At 42.2% G+C, this 16,842-nt stretch overlaps 1 protein-coding gene across 5 annotated transcripts in view; it reads left to right on the forward strand.

Moving 5' to 3' along the window:
- Positions 1-16,842, forward strand: part of PIP5K1A (phosphatidylinositol-4-phosphate 5-kinase type 1 alpha) — a 39,021-nt gene that overhangs the window by 19,182 nt on the left and 2,997 nt on the right. For 3 of the 5 annotated variants that reach the window (XM_059673792.1, XM_059673793.1, XM_059673794.1), the window contains 11 exons: positions 456-536; positions 2,826-2,956; positions 3,616-3,733; positions 3,899-4,051; positions 5,074-5,373; positions 8,409-8,614; positions 10,005-10,088; positions 11,054-11,102; positions 11,306-11,390; positions 12,530-12,676; positions 12,871-13,000. In XM_059673792.1, coding sequence (XP_059529775.1) covers positions 456-536; positions 2,826-2,956; positions 3,616-3,733; positions 3,899-4,051; positions 5,074-5,373; positions 8,409-8,614; positions 10,005-10,088; positions 11,054-11,102; positions 11,306-11,390; positions 12,530-12,676; positions 12,871-13,000 — 1,484 coding nt within the window. The remainder of the gene's footprint in view (positions 1-455; positions 537-2,825; positions 2,957-3,615; positions 3,734-3,898; positions 4,052-5,073; positions 5,374-8,408; positions 8,615-10,004; positions 10,089-11,053; positions 11,103-11,305; positions 11,391-12,529; positions 12,677-12,870; positions 13,001-16,842) is intronic. The other 2 variants (XM_059673795.1, XM_059673796.1) reach the window with 2 other exon arrangements.

The raw sequence follows: 16,842 nt of genomic DNA on the forward strand, positions 1-16,842 counted from the left end.
ATTTGCCAGTGGCAAGATAATTTCTCATGGTAAATTCAGTTTGAGCAGTTGGTATTCAGATTAGATTGAAGGTTAGAGAGGTAGTAATTTCTGAAAGGAAGCTGGTGAAAAAAAGAGGGGAACTGTGGAGCTCTACTTGTAACCAGTCTTGCTTTTTTGAACTTCTCCTGTTTCCACTTTTCTTTAATTATACTCATTTTTACTTTCTGTGTTGTCATTCTGAGGACCAAAGGTGAAATATGCATCCCTCGGGTTTTCTTCTGTGTTTTTTCAGCCAGTTAATTCACTGGGAAGCAACACTGTAGCTGTGTGTTTGCATAGGGTGGGTCTTCTGAAGATCTTATAAATGTTCATAACCTAAAAAGGGTATGTTGAATGTTTTGGTTTGTCGTCATGGTAGCTGTTTGGTGTATTATGTGGGAATTATATATTAATCTTGACTCTTCTTTTTCTAGGTACCTTATGCCCCTGGCATGTCCATCAAGAAAATAGGCCACAGAGGTGTTGATTCCTCAGGAGAGACGACATATAAAAAGGTGTGTCTGGGTGGAACCCTTTCATCTTCAGGAAGGGGTAGTCCTGTCCCCTTGATATTCTCCTTATTCTCTCCCATTTCTTGATATCTTAAGCCTTTGCACAATAGCTATTATACAACTTGGACTTTAGCGTTTACTTCACAAAGGGTGAAGTGAGATATCGTTTATCTGTATACGTATGACTACATGAGAATGTTGTTCATGGACAAATCTGATGGTGGTTGCTATTTCGCTGAGCTGAAGAAACTGGGCTTCCCTGTTAGGTATAAACAATTTTCAAGCCCTGAATGTCATTCTTCCTTTGCTTCAGGGAACCATGTTTCTCTTTTAAAAAAAAATATTTTTACTGATTTCAGAGAGGAAGGGAGAGGGAGGGAGAGATTAAAGTATCACTGATGAGAGAGAATCATTGATTGGCTGCCTTCTATACACCCTACACTGAGGATGGAGCCCACAACTGGGGCATGTGCCCTGACAATGACCTCCTGGTTCATAGGTGGACACTCAACCACTGAGCCGCGCCAGCTGGGCGGAATCATGTCTCTTTAAGTCTTTTGATCTTTCCTCTGGTGCTGGATGTACATAAAATCAAGGCCATATCTCCCCCAGCCTGGTGATACAGATTGACATCGGGTCAGTGTTTTCCTTTGTTTCTTCTTAAGAGTGTGCTTTTTAAAGATTTTCTTCACCTTAATTTTTAATTTTTTTAATCCTCACCCGAGGATGTTTTTATTGATTTTAGAGCGAGAAGAAGGGAGAAGGAGAAAGCAAGAGAGGGGGGGGGGGAGAAACATCAGTGTGAGAGAGAAACATTGATCAGTTGCCTCCTGTAGGCATCAAACCCACAACCTTTCTATGTATGGAACCAAGCTCCAACCTACTGAGCCACACTGGTCAGGGCATGTGTGTTTTTTTAAAGAATGTAGTTTCAGCTGGTGAAGAGGGCCTAGAACACCTGCTTTTTGAGCTTTCTAATGGATTGGAAAGATAGTAGTACTATCTAAGAATAGAAAATTGAACTGATGAAGGGAAAACTGGAGAAAAGCATCTTGGCGTGATCTAAGGTCTTCGGTTCTGGACTAATTTGGAGATGCCTAGCCCTCCCCAAGGGACAGTATTCAACCTCCCATTTAGCAGCTGTGCCTTGTCTGATATAGGGCATGCAGATTTCTTGGAGTTCTGTTTCTGGCTCACATACAATTTTCTTGTGTCTGTTCTCTGCCTTTATTGCATTTGTCCCAAATAATAGAGGTAGACTGACTCATTTTCAGGAATGGGTACTGAGGCCTGTGTTAACTTAACAAACATTTATTGAGCTCTTTTTATATGCTGAACATTGAGACAAAAGGGTGAGTTTCTAGTCTAATTAGAGAGGCAGACACTTAAAAATGCCAGTTATAATTTTAATGCCCAGTGAGGACTAAGTAGAAATATAAGTAATATCTGGTGAGAGTTAGGGATGAGGAAAATGATGTAGAACAAAACTGCCTAATAGTACTTTCTATAGTGATTGAAATGTACTGTTTGTTACCCATTATGGTAGCCACTAGTCATACTTGAATGTGGCCAGTAAGACTGAAGAAGCAAATTTTTAATTAACTTAAAATTAAATAGCCATGTGTGGCTAGAGGCTACTGTACTGGACAGCATATATGTAGGTGATGTGGTATTTTTCCATGGGATTGGAATCCTAGATTGTAAGAGTGGGGCTCTTGCATTTGTGTTTTAACCATAGTGATAATTTCTGAGACGTTTTTAGATTTAAAATTGAGTTTTTTCAGGCTTTTTCAGTTAGGAATTTTTTGTTGCTGTTTTTTGCCACTCTATTGTCCTCAGAACACGAATCAAGCCCTGCCTTAGAGGACTGAGGCTTCTGTAGCTGGGTAGATAACTAGAATATTAGTTAATTTTAACTGCATCCTATATCCGATGAATAAAATGTTTGGAGGGCCCCAGATACTCTGGGGGAAGGAACTTTTGGAGTGAGACCTAAGATTGTTCTCTCAATACAATGTATCTTCCAAATATAAATACGGAGAGGAGGGAACATCTTGCCAGCTTAGGCTGGCTAGGACAGTCCCACCTTTGCTACTCTGTATCTTAGGCCCTTCCATTCTTTGCCAAGCTAAACTGCAATGTAAAACATGGGGATGGGGAAACTGGGTTAGGATGAACTACTTAGAAGGGCATTTGCTTTAAGTGCTCCTTCTGGCTCTCCCTCCTGAGTTTTTACTGCTATGATCAGATTTAATCCTAGAAATTTTGCCCTTATTTCCTTTCTGTTTTCAGACAACTTCATCAGCCTTGAAAGGTGCCATTCAGTTAGGCATTACTCACACTGTAGGGAGTCTGAGTACCAAACCAGAGCGGGATGTCCTCATGCAAGACTTTTACGTGGTGGAGAGTATCTTCTTCCCCAGGTAAAGAGGTTAATGTTCAGGACAATGTCCTGGAAAGTGTGCCTTTTCATATTAACCTCAGGCCACTTTTAGGGGTTTGGGTCTAATTTAGGCATGTGTCCAATTCTTAACCTGATTTTAATCAGGGTGATATGGGACACTAGAATGTGGAGAATAGATGCTGTCCTTTGGATGTTTCCATGAGCCTCTGGCCTAAAGAGCCCTAAAAAACAAAAACAAAAAAACAATTCCATGCATGTGCTCATGTTTTCATCCCCATGTTGTGCTTTTTAAAAAAACAAAACATTTTTTTAAAAAAATTACTGATTTCAGAGAGGAAGGGAGAGGGAGAGAGAAAAATAGAAACATCAGTGATGAGAGAGGATCACTGATCAGCTGCCTCCTGCATGCCCCACACTGGTACCAAGCCTGCAACCCCAACATGCGTCCTTTACTGGAATCTAATCTGGGACCCTTTGGTCCGCAGGCCGATGCTCTATCCACTAAGCCAAACGGGTTAGCATCCCATGTTGTGTTTTTGTCCCACTAAGTAACTGACTCATCTAATCCCTCTGGTTCTATCAGAAGGGATGTATTGACTCTGCCTCTGGGTGACTGACAGGGTGGACTCCCTGGATAACAGACTGGTAATTTATGGCTTCTTCTATTTAACCCCACAGTGAAGGGAGCAACCTGACCCCTGCTCATCACTACAATGACTTTCGGTTCAAAACCTACGCACCTGTTGCTTTCCGCTACTTTCGAGAATTATTTGGTATCCGGCCTGATGATTACTTGGTAAGCTTCCGCATCTCATGACCCTGTGACTCCTATATTGGAGCCCCCTCACTCCATAGTCTTACTCGAGTTTCCTTTTGGAACAGAATTTCATCTGCAGTTGATTTCTGGTTGGGCAGGTCCTGGTATTTCTGAACTTCTTGTTCTCTTCTCTCTGGGGCTCAGTATTCCCTCTGCAGTGAGCCGCTGATTGAACTCTGCAATTCTGGGGCTAGCGGTTCCCTCTTCTACGTGTCCAGTGATGACGAATTCATCATTAAAACAGTCCAGCATAAAGAGGCGGAGTTTCTACAGAAGCTGCTTCCAGGATACTACATGGTGAGGGGAAGAGGAGCACTGGCTACCTGTGCTGCCCTCTTTACTCCTGGACAGGGTGGGGAGGCTGTCTTCTGTGGGGCAAAACAATGTCACCACTTTTAAATATATATTATTATTGATTTCAGAGAAGAAGGGAGAGATATAGAAACATCACAGATGAGAATCATTAATTGGCTACCTCCTGCATGCCCCACACTGGGGATCAAGCTCCTAACCCAGGCATGTGCCCTGACCCGGAATTAAACTGTGACCTTCTGGTTCATAGGTTGACGCTCCACCACTGAGCCATGCCAGCCAGGCTGTCCTATTTTAAGTGTTATTTGGCTTAGACTGTTCTATCCAAAGGCAAGATTTAATGATGGCCCTGGCTCAGTTGCTTAGAGTGTCGTACTGATATGTCAAGGTTGAAAGTTCTATCCCCAATCAGGGCACATACAAGAATCAACCAATGAATGCATAAATAACTGGGACAAACTGTAACAACAAATATTTCTCTCTCTCTCCAAATAAATAAATAAATAAAATAATGTTTAAAAATTCTTTTTAAAAGGGTGCAATGATGATTTTGCTTCCTATTCTTAGCTCAGCTCCTACATTGGAGAATGGGGTTGTTTACTTCCCTTGACAGTACTCTATCTGATCTTACTTGACTGACTGCTCTTGGGGATTCTGGAGAAATTAGGAGACTCTCCTTTGCCTCCCATCATACACAAGAATATACTATACCAAGGGCTAAGAGTTAAGACTTTTTCAATGCTGTCTTCTCTTAAACCTCTCTTAAAGGAATATACTCATCATACATTCAGTATCCTAACTGATTACTATATTGGAGAGTCTGATCCCGTCATTAAATGCATTGGGAAATTTCAAACAAGTATGGTATATGGTGTTTGGTTATGGGCAGACAGATTGTACTTGAATCCCAAGTAATAGATGAATGAAGGTGGATGGCAGCTTTTGCCCTTGAATTTCACTGAAAGTCAGCTAAGTTACTCTCCTACTTTTTGTTTTCGCGCCCTTAGAACCTCAACCAGAACCCTCGGACTTTGCTGCCTAAATTCTATGGACTGTACTGTGTGCAGGCAGGTGGTAAGAATATTCGAATTGTGGTAATGAATAACCTCTTACCACGGTCAGTCAAGATGCATATCAAATATGACCTCAAGGGCTCAACCTACAAACGACGGGCTTCCCAAAAAGAGCGAGAGAAGCCTCTCCCCACTCTTAAAGACCTGGACTTCCTACAAGACATCCCTGATGGTCTCTTTTTGGATGCTGATATGTACAATGCTCTCTGTAAGACCCTGCAGCGTGACTGTTTGGTGAGTTTGTCAGATTCCCTTCTCTCACAGACACCAAAAATCTCAATCACTGAAACAGCTTGGTTGTCCTTGGGCTTCAAATCTATGGGAGATTTGAGTGTTCCTTCACTTCATATTTCCCAGGCTTCATTTAAAATAATTTTTACACTAGATCATTGTTAAGCCTTTACATTTTTGCTTCCTCTCTGTGTCTCCTCCCCCATCTGGCTTTATTTCCTTCTCTGTCTACTCTGGGCTTCATAATCATACAGTCTTATTTTCATACCAGCACCATCATTCCTCAGATCTTGGTCCTGCCTGCCAAATCTAAATTTATATCTTGGAAGCTGGCTACTCTCACACAGCTATGTGTACTGGCATCTCTATAGATGTATGATATCCATTTCCACCTGGGCCTTCAGTTTCCCTCATCAATCCATTTTCTGTTTCTCTCAGAGAGTTCAGATAATTGGCACTCTCTTCAAATCACCTTTTAAAAATACATATTTTTATTGATTTCAGAGAGGAAGTGAGAGGGAGAGAGAGATAGAAACATCAATGATGAAAGAGAATCATAGATTGGCTGCCTCCTGCACGTCCCCTACTGGGGATCTAGCCTGAAACCAGGAATCAAACCATGAGAACCTGGTTCATAGGTCAATGCTCAACCACTGAGCCACATCAGCCGGACTAAACCACTTTTTTTGTCATTTAAAACAAATTAAATTTATTGGGGTAACAGTTAATAATAGAATATAAATTTCAGATGTATAACTTTATAATACGACATTTATACAGTCTATTATGTGCTTACTACCTGAATCTAGTCTCCTTCTGTCACCGTGTATCTGACCCCCTTTCCCTTCTTTGCTCTCCCCCTCAGCCCCCTCTCCTGCTGGTAACCACCTTGCTGTATCTATGAGTTTGTTTTTGTTTCTTTGTATGTTTGTCAAACCACTTTTTAACTTCCATCCCCCAGCCTTGTTTCTGAAGGGTCCCAGGTTCGATTCCCGTCAAGGGCATGTACCTTGGTTGCGGGCACATCCCCAGTAGGTGGTGTGCAGGAGGCAGCTGGTTGATGTTTCTCTCTCATCGATGTTTCTAGCTCTCTATCCCTCTCCCTTCCTCTCTGTAAAAAAATTAATAATAATATATATTAAAAAAAAAAAAAGAAAAGAAGCCACCTCAACTTCCTATTCCATTCCATCCCTTTGTCCTGCCCCATCACTAATTTATAAACCATCCTTAATCTCCTTTCTTAACCAACTTGGTGGCTTATTCCAGGTCAACCCCTTTTGTCCTCTAGATCCATTTCCTCCTATTTCTTTAAGCTCATGCTTCATAACTTGCTTCCTTTTCCACTTTTGGCTTCAGCCTCTACTGACTATTTTCTTTCTACACACAAACAAGCTTACTTCTTCTATCTTAAAATTAGGAGGATTTTTTTCAATGTCTGCATTTAATGATGCTTATATTTCTTCTTTTTCTTTCTCTTTTTCATATTTCTCAACTTACTGTGTCCTGGCTTTTGTTCTCATCACTTCAGTTGAACCACTCTCCCCATTGACTACAGAAATGCAAAATAGAAAGGACTTCTAGTTTTTGTCGAATTTTCTGAAGCATTTGACAATTAACTATTTCCACTTTTTTTAACATATCTTCTTTTGGTGACATCTTCCCCTATTGATTTTTCTACATCTCTGGTATTTTTTTCTCTAACTGGCTTTGCTTATTCTGCATCTATTTCAGGATAATGCCTATTTTAGTTTGACTCCTTTGGTTGTAAGGACTAGGAACATAGTGAAACAAATGTTTTTTTCAAACTATACATAAGAGTCAACCCTGTTCTCTTCATCCCTTACTCCATTCACCTACCTAAGTGGTTGAGGTACAGCACCAAAGTGAACTCCTGGACTGGTGGGAATAAACCCTTTTTCACCTTATTCTGGGTAGGGGACGAGTGGTGAGAACTACAGGATATGATACGAGCTCCTTAATGCAACATATCAGACCTGTTATTGTCTTACCCCTGCCAGCCTCTCTAATCTGCCTCACCTCGCCTTTGTATTTTATGTTTTAGAAATACCAAATTATACCTTCCTGTACATAACATGCTGTTTCATCCCTCCAGACCTTGAAATATTCTTTCCTTTATGTACTTAGACTTATTTTCTCTGTAATTTATCTTTCATAACCCTATGTATGTATTACTTCCTGACCTATAGACTGCTCCTCAATTATGTAAGCACTTCCATTGTACACATTAGACTGTATTTATTTTTACTTTTGTTTCTCTTCCTAGATTATAACATTCTAGAGGACAGAAACTCTCTTAAGTATCTTTGTATTCCCCATTAGTAAGCACAGTGCCTATAGATGGTAGGTATTCAGTAAATATTGAACTGAATTGAAGCTGACTGTATTAGGTCTTGCAACAGATCTGCTCTTTCACAAAGTATACTTTACGAGACCCTCCTTGTGGATTCTTTACAGCACAGATATGTATTTCTTTTTTTTTTTCTTTCTTTTTTTAAAATATATTTTATTGATTTTTTACAGAGAGAAAGGGAGAGAGATAGTTAGAAACATCGATGAGAGAAACATCGATCAGCTGACTCCTGCACACCCCCCAGTGGGGATGTGCCCGCAACCCAGGTACATGCCCTTGACCGGAATCGAACCTGGGACCTTTCAGTCCGCAGGCTGACGCTCTATCCACTGAGCCAAACCGGTTTCAGCGATGTATTTCTTATTCCCTTGAGAATATAATGATGTTTTTGTGAAGAGAAAAAAGGAAAGAACAAAGGGTATCTTGTCAGCTAGGCAGTTGCCTATTTTGTGTTTACTCAAATGAAAGAAAGCTAAGGGGATACAAATGAAGAGCAGCCAAGAGGAGGCTGATAGCTTTTCTCCTAGGACTAGGAGAAGAAAAGGATAATTCTGTGGTTAGCCCTAGAGGTTCACTATCAAGAATAATTGGACCAGAAAAGCTGCGAGGTCCTGAAAAAACTTCTCATGCCACCCAAGGCTCAGATCATGTTATTTCCTCCCATTAGGTGCTGCAGAGTTTCAAGATAATGGACTATAGCCTCCTGATGTCAATCCATAACATAGATCACGCACAACGAGAACCCTCAGCCCATGAAACACTATACTCAATTGATACACGCAAACCAGCTCCCCAAAAGGCTCTCTATTCCACAGCCATGGAATCTATCCAGGGCGAGGCTCGGCGAGGCGGCACCATGGAGACTGAAGACCAGTGAGTGGGCTCAGGGTCATCAGGAAAGGAGAGCATAGGCTAATAGCATTTCTTCAGGAAGGGACGCAGCTTCTGTGAAGGAGTAGCCTTGATTCAGCAGTTAAGCCAACAATGTTAATGCTTACAGATTATAGAATGAGCTTTCTGTTTTTAATTTTTTAAAATATATTTTTATTGATTTCAGAGAGGAAGGGAGAGGGAGAGATAGAAACATCAATGATGAGAGAGAATCACTGGTTGGCTGCCTCCTGCATACCCCCAACTGTGGATCCAGCCTGCAACCCAGGCATATTCCCTTAACTGAGAATCTAACCTGGACCCTTCACTCTGTAGGCCGTCGCTCTATACACTGAGCCAAACCAGCTAGGGCTATTTTTTTTTTTTTAATTTATTGATTTTAGCCCTGGCTCGTGCCTCATTTGTTTGGGTGTTGTCCTATGCACCAAGAGGTTGCTGGTTCCATTCCTGGTCAGGGCACATGCTCAGGTTGCAATCTTTATCCCCTGTAGGGGGTATGCGGGAGGCAGCTGATCAGTCTCTCTCTCTCTCTCTCTCCCCCTCCCCCTCTCCCTTCCCCTCCCTCCCTCCCTCCCTCCCTCTCTCTCCCTTCTCTAAAATCAATAAAAACATATTTCTTAAAGTTTATCAATTTTAAAGAAAGAAAAGACGAGAAAGACATCAATTTGTTGTTCCACTTATTCATGTATTCACTGTTGGATTCTTATATGTGCCCTACCAGGGATTGAACCTTGGCATTTTGGGATTATGCTTTAACCAACTGAGCTACCTAGCCAGGGCCTAGAATAAGCTTTCTTAAGAGCCTAAAAGGAAAGGATGGTATCTTAAATTTGGGATTTGTAGTACACTTGGGAAGGAAAGCTATTCAAAATTAAAAGACTTGTTTTTAAAAGATCATTCAGAGTCTTAGACACGTCTGCAAATATTAGAATTTCATAAAAAGCAATTTATTACAGACTTATTTCCATCTATCTTACCATAATGTATCTATCAAGGATGTGTAGTTACTGAAGGGACCAGAGATGTTTTTTAGTTGGTTTCAGTTTTAAGGTATCCTTTAATATGACTCAAGAAGAGTGTCTTAGTGGGCATAGATTTAACTATGAAAGCACTGATGGAAGGAGTTTAGAGTTAATTGGGTAAATATTCCCAAAATTGCTGAGTAGGTGATTTCAGATTCTCTTTGGTGGAATTGGGGTGACAGAGGCAGGCTAGCGAGGTTTGGAGAGGATGAGGTTATAATACATACTCCAGAGTGGTCGGGTCAGAGGAAGTCTCTTACTCTTTCCCAGTTTATGGAAGATGGGACCATTATGTTTAGTTACCTGCTAGCCAAAAGATTGTCTTTCTCTTTCCCTTTTGTCTTCCTCAGTCTGGGTGGCATCCCTGCCCGGAATAGTAAAGGGGAAAGGCTGCTGCTTTATATCGGGATCATTGACGTTCTGCAGTCGTACAGGTGAGAAACATAAGAATTCCAAATTAGGGGGCAAAGTGGATGTAGATAACCCCTCATTTCTCTTGAAGATGGGTTTGTCACTAAACTCTTACTGATCCAAGAGCAGCGAGTTATAATCTGGCTGCTTATCTCTTTGGGTGTCAAGCAGTGATTATTTTCTTCATCTTTGCCTGTCTTTTGGCTTCTTTACCCCACCACCTTCCCAAACATAACATGCACGTCTGTGGAAAGCTGAGTCAGTTCTGGGAAGCACCAGGGTAAAATATACCATTTGTCTGACTCTGAAAAACCTGTGAGGTGAGTCATACTTCACATTGGGTTACAGCAGGAAACATGTTCCCCTTTTCCATGACCCACAGAGGGTCACTGTGTTCTGTGAAAACTATTAATTGGTCTGTGGAACTAAGAGGCAGTGAAGTGATGGTGAGGGAAGCACTAGAAATATAGGGTGTCCAAAAATGTATATATACACATATTTTGAATAATTATAAAGGCAGTGTTTATTAAAGTACATTTCATTTTCAAAATTGAGCTATCAGCTGTTAAAGTGTACATAGATTTTTGGGGGGACACCCTGTACAAGACCCCAATTTTGCTCCTGTAAGGTTTCAGGTACTAAAAAGGACTGGACAGTGCTTGGTTTGCAGATTCAGAATATTATCCAATTTTAACTCCTCTCTCAGAGGCTTGCCCATCTGTTCTTCTAGCTGTTCTTTTACAATAAATATTCTTGTCCCTTTCTCTATTAACTACCCTTTCTCTTGGGAAAATTGACCTACCTAGAAACATCTTTGCTCTCTATACTGAGTAAGTACTACTGTGTCTATTCTTTGGAAAGCCAGTGTATTAGTGGGAGTGCTTCCCCAGCCTCTGTCTTTTTAAGTTTTTCTATTACCATTGACTCTAACTCCCTAAAATAAAAAAGTATAAGGTTATGTATACATAATACACATTTTCTTTGGCAGGTTTGTTAAGAAGTTGGAGCACTCTTGGAAAGCACTGGTACATGATGGGGTGAGTAGCAATTAGCTAGAGACTCTCCCTCTGCCTCCCTCACTTCTGATTCGCCCCCCTCAGTTTCTTATTATCTCATTTTATTTGTGGGTTTTACCCTTCTACTAGGGTCCCAGCCTAGGGAAAGTGGCCCTTGGACTAGAGGTTCTTTTTCTGGACCTCCTCCATCTCTTAACTCTGCAGCCATCTCTTCTGCTCTGCAGGACACCGTATCGGTGCATCGCCCAGGCTTCTACGCTGAACGGTTCCAGCGCTTCATGTGCAACACAGTGTTCAAGAAGATCCCCTGTAAGTGGCTTCTACCAGATGAACCCCCAGTGGCTCCCTTCAAGAGATGAGGGGCAGGACACCTCTGTCAGGGAACTGCCAAAGCCAGAGGCTTCTCCTGCTCTACCCACATTCCATGATAGCTGCTGCCTGTCTTTATGTCAGTCACTCTGTCTGTTCCAGTCGTTTCCAAGTTGCTCGCTGCTTTCCCCCTGGCTCTCCCTACATGTGTCATTGAGGTGAGGGGCATTTTTTGGGGAAATTGGCGGGATTTCAAAAAATATGTAGTGTGGGTGTAGGATCCATGTCACAGGCCGAGCTAGGCAGAGTCAGACTTTTATGGACAGAAGTAGGCAAGGATATTACCAGTGTTCTATTTTCTGTTTATAAATTTAACGCCAAGGAGTTCTCAGACTGGGTTCAAATGGTTGAAGCATTTACTGATGTCGCTTAGCAGGTGTTCTTATTTTCTTCCCTCAACTTTTTTGATAGGAAAGTACCAATGTTCTTCTTTCCAAACCTTTCATGCTGCTGCCACTGTTAAATTCCACCTCCTCCTTCCCATCTCCTCATCACAGGCATCCCTCAGTGAGTCAGAAGACCTAGTCTGCCACACAGTCTTAAGAAATATGGGAAAATCCTTTTACAGTCTTCTCAAAGGGATGTATAAACAAGTGTGTAAAGTGTCGTCATAGTGCCGTGTGCATAGTACTTCAAGGATATAGAGTGAAAGGGTCATCTTTGTCAGCTTTAACTGAAGGATACTATTAAAGAATGGCGCATGGAATAGAGCAGCTGTCGCCAACCTTCAGACCTCACGGACCACCAGTGGTCCATGGACCACCGGTTGGCGACCGCTGGAATAGAGAACATCTCATCAGGTGGAAGCTAAGCCATTGAGGTCGCTTGTAGGAGGGGGTGAGAGATGTATGTGTCTCCTTTTTCTAGGTTCCCCTCTTGTTTCCAAAGTGAAGTGAACTGAGATGCCCCTTCCTCTAAAAAGTAGTTCGTAGAGCCCGTCTTTGTTGATATTAACCCTTCTTCCTGCTTTGCAGAAAAACAACTTTGTGTTTGTGTTGGGGGTGCTAGCAGTTTGTACCTTGTCTTGGTGATGGTTTCTGAGGGGGGTGCTAAGTAGGCTCTCTCTTTCCCTTTTGAAGTGAAGCCCTCTCCTTCCAAAAAGTTTCGGTCTGGCTCATCTTTCTCTCGGCGAGGAGGCCCCAGCGGCAACTCCTGCATTACTTACCAGCCACCGGTCTCTGGGGAGCACAAGGCACAAGTGACAACAAAGGCGCAAGTGGAGCCAGGTCAGCGCCAGGGCGGGGCTCCCATGTGATTGGGCACTCCTTCCCTTCCTTCTGAGTCCTTATTTGCTCAGGACCTTTGCTTCCTATTCCTGTCCAGGAAAAGCCAAGTTGCTACATAATTTTCCCTGTGTTTCCCCCACCCCATTTTTTCTTCTTTTTTATTTATTGATTTTCTTCCCCTTTCTTTTTTCCAGGCGTCCACTTCGGTCGTCCTGATGTTTTACCTCAGACTCCACCTTTGGAGAAAATCAGTGAGGTCTCGACTATTCCTGACCCCTGTTTTTCACCTGTAGTTGGAGAGACTTTGCAAATGTTATCTACAAGGTTGGTTCCTTGGCCCCTTTCTCTGTAATCTTCTCTCTCTCTATCTTTAGGTCCTTAGGAACTTCCCTAACTGTGTTTTTTCCAGAGATCATTGTCTTCTGTTCTTCACTAGACTTTTTCAGGTTCACCTTCCTTAGTGTTCATCTTTAGGGTTTAAAACATGTGCCAACATCTCTGTACCTTTGTGGGTGGGGAAAGCTTGTGTGCAGGCTTTTCTGATAATCAGTAAAAAATACCCCGGCGAGCCCTGCATCTCCTGGTGAGATAAGTGAGTTCTCCGTGTAGGATGGAAGGTTGGAGAGATTCCTAGACAGTGAACAATCTTTCAGAATAATCCAGTGTAAAGATTGTCTTTCAGTTTTGTTACCTGGTGTGTTAATTATCTGTTACAACATAATAAATTATCCCAAAACTTAGTGGCTTAAAATTAAAAATGTATCTTACAGTTTCTGTGGGTCTGGATTTTAGGTGCAGCTTAGCTGTGTCCTCTGGGTAAAGGTCTTTCATGAGGTGGTGGTCAGGCTGTTGGCTAGGGCTAGGGCCTCTTCTGAAGGCTCATTTCCAAGTTCATTTATATGGTTTTGGGTGGGATTCAGTTCTTTGTGGGTTGCTGGACTGAGAGCCTCAGCTCCTTGCTGGCTGTTGGCCAGGGCCTCCCTCAGTTCTTTGCCACATGGGCTTCTCCATAGGACAACTCAGATATCTGGCTTCCCTCAGTGCATGCGCCTAAGCAGAAGCCACATTCTTTCTGTCATCTAATCTCAGAATTGACATCCTGCTACCTGTACTCCATGCTGTTCACTAAATCTCACCCATGCTCGAGGAAAGGATAACACAAGGGTGTGAATACCAGGAAGGCAGGACTCACTGGGAGCCATCTTAAGAGTCACCTATTATAGTCCACCCTCTGACCTCTAGTGACTCACATCCCTCCATGTGCACAATTCATTCCCCCTCCTGGTCTCCTAAAGTTTCAGCCCATTATAGCATCAGCTCAAAGTCCAGAATTTTGTTATCCAAATTCGCTCCATGTTTGAGTGAGCTTCCCAGGTATTGCTCCTTGAGTGCTGATCCTCCCAATCTGTGGACCTGTGAAATGAAGAGACAAGCTATCTTCTCACCACCCGCCCACTGTACAGTGGTGAGACAGACGTTAGATAACCCCTATACACATTCCTGTACAAAAAGATTGTGAATTTGAGGCACAGAGGAATCGATCCATAGCTACCTAAAATACAGCAAATATTCAAGTTTCTTTATCAGGTCTCAAAGCATGGGAATAATTCTCCATGACTCTCAGCTCTGTCTTTTGGACTCTCGGTTTTGCCTTCTGAGTCTTCCTAAGCACTCAGCCTCCTCCTTGCCAGTAGAATTTGGGGGATCCAGTGGTCCTTTTTCATTTTGCATCACTTTTGTTCTTTTCCGTCTAAGCTGGTGATGTTTCTACTGATAATTTTCTCAAAGATTTGGTGGACTTCCTGTGAATGTCATTTGGGTTTACTCTATTGGACAAAAACCTCAACTACAAGTACCTTCTTTTATATATATATATATATATATATATTTTTTTTTATTGATTTCAGAGAGGAAGGGGGAGAGAGAGAGAGATAGAAACATCAGTAATGAAGAGAGAAAAAATCATTGATCAGTCTCCATATTGGGGAACTAGCCATACTGGGGGTCTAGCCCGCAACCTGGGTATGTGCCCTGACTGGGAATTGAACCTTGACCTCCTGGTTCATAGGTTGACACTCAACCACTGAGCCACACCAGCCAGATAAGCCCTTTGCTTCTTAGAGATCCTGTTGTTGAGAGGATCTGTAAGGCGCATACCCTTACTCTTTTTGAATGTTTTGAATGGCCTTTTATTTATGACTGAATGTGCTCTGAAGTATCAACTTTGATTTTTCTGTGGCCTTAAAAAAACGTTTTACAGCCCTGGCTGGTGTGGCTCAGTTGGTTGGAGCGTCCTGTGCACTGCAGGGGTCACAGGTTCGATTTCCGGTCAGGGCACATACCTGGTTGGGGCCTGTATTGGAGGCAACCAATCAGTATTTTTAACATCAGTGTTTTTCTCTCTCTCCCTGTCTGTCTCTCTCTCTCTGAAGTCAATAAAAACATATCATTGGGTGAGGATTAAAAATAAATTAATTAAAAAATTATTTTATAGCCGAAACCGGTTTGGCTCAGTGGATAGAGCGTCGGCCTGTGGACTAAAGGGTCCCAGGTTCGATTCCGGTCAAGGGCATGTACCTGGGTTGCGGGCTCATCCCCAGTAGGAGATGTGCAGGAGGCAGCTGATCGATGTTTCTCTCTCATCGATGTTTCTAACTATCTCTCTCCCTTCCTCTCTGTAAAAAATCAATAAAATATATTTTTAAAAAAATTATTTTATAGTCCATACCCATGGCTTCAACTTTAGACCACTTTTTCCTGATATTGGATTTTAGTCTTACTCTGAAGCCATTTCTTTTCTTTTTTTGTTTTTAATCCACACTGGAGGATATTTTTTCCATTGATTTTTAGAGACAGTAGAAGGGAGAAAGGGAAAGGGGGAGAGAGAGACAGACATCGATCAATTGTTTGCCTCATCCATGCTCCCCAGGCGACCAGGGGCTGGGGGTTGAACCTGTAACCCTTCTGTGCACAGGCTGACACTACCACTGATCACACCGTGCAGGGCTGTAGACGCTTCTGAATTTTAGCAGTGTTTGCTATCTAGAGAGGCTCAGACTTTTCAAAACTATTGTCAAGTCCTGGCTTCGTTTTGTTTAATAATCCTTCCCTTAAGTTATTATTCTTCTCTCATATTTTACCATAAGCATTAAGAAGAAATCAGGCCCTGGCCAGTATTTTCCAGTGGTTAGAGCGTCAGCCCGCACATGGAAGGGTCTCAGGTTTGATTCCCGGTTGAAAGCATGTACCTGGGTTGCAGGTTTGATCCCTTGCCCCAGTTGGGGCTCAAGGCTCGTGTCTCCAATCCATGTCTCCCTTCTTTCCTCCCTCCCTCCCTTCCACTGTCTCTAAAAGGCAGTGGAAAAATTCCTCGAGTGAGGATTAACAACAACAAAAAAAAGGAGGAGTAGAAATCAGGTAGCACTATGCTTTAGAAATCTCCATAACAAGATCATCCAGTATTAGGCATATATTCTACTTTACATATAACTGTAGATGACATTGTTGCTAAACTTTGTTCCACTATATTATAAGGTTCCCCTTTCATTTTTTTTTAAAATATATTTTATTGATTTTTTTACGGAGAGGAAGGGAGAGAGATAAAGAGTTAGAAACATCGATGAGAGAGAAACATTGATCAGCTGCCTCCTGCACATCTCCCACTGGAGAAGTGCCCGCAACCCAGGTACATGCCCTTGACCGGAATCGAACCTGGGACCTCTCAGTCCGCAAGCCGACGCTCTATCCACTGAGCCAAACCGGTTTCAGCCCCCTTTCATTTTCTAATACGAGTTTTTTCCCCTCACTTTCAGCTCTCATTGGCAACCCACTTAAAGTCCAAAATTCTATAGTATATTTAGGGCACTTTTAAACTTTCACTAAAACTCTCCTTGAAGCTCACTTCCTTCTTCCAAACCACTTCCACATTTTAGATTTCTCTTACAGCAGCACTTCATTTCTTGTTATATTATTATCTATTGTTTATGACAAATTATCCCAAAACTTAGCAGCTAAAAACAACAAACATTTATTGTCTCATATTTTATGTAGCCTAAGAATCTAGGTGTGGCTTGGCTGGGTGTCTTTGGCTTAAGGTATCTCAGGACATTACAGTCAAGCTGTTAGCCAGAGCAGTGGTCTCATCTGAAGGCTTACCCAGGGGAGGA

Source organism: Myotis daubentonii, chromosome 18 (genome assembly GCF_963259705.1).
Source record: "Myotis daubentonii chromosome 18, mMyoDau2.1, whole genome shotgun sequence".
NCBI classification, from domain to species: domain Eukaryota; kingdom Metazoa; phylum Chordata; class Mammalia; order Chiroptera; family Vespertilionidae; genus Myotis; species Myotis daubentonii.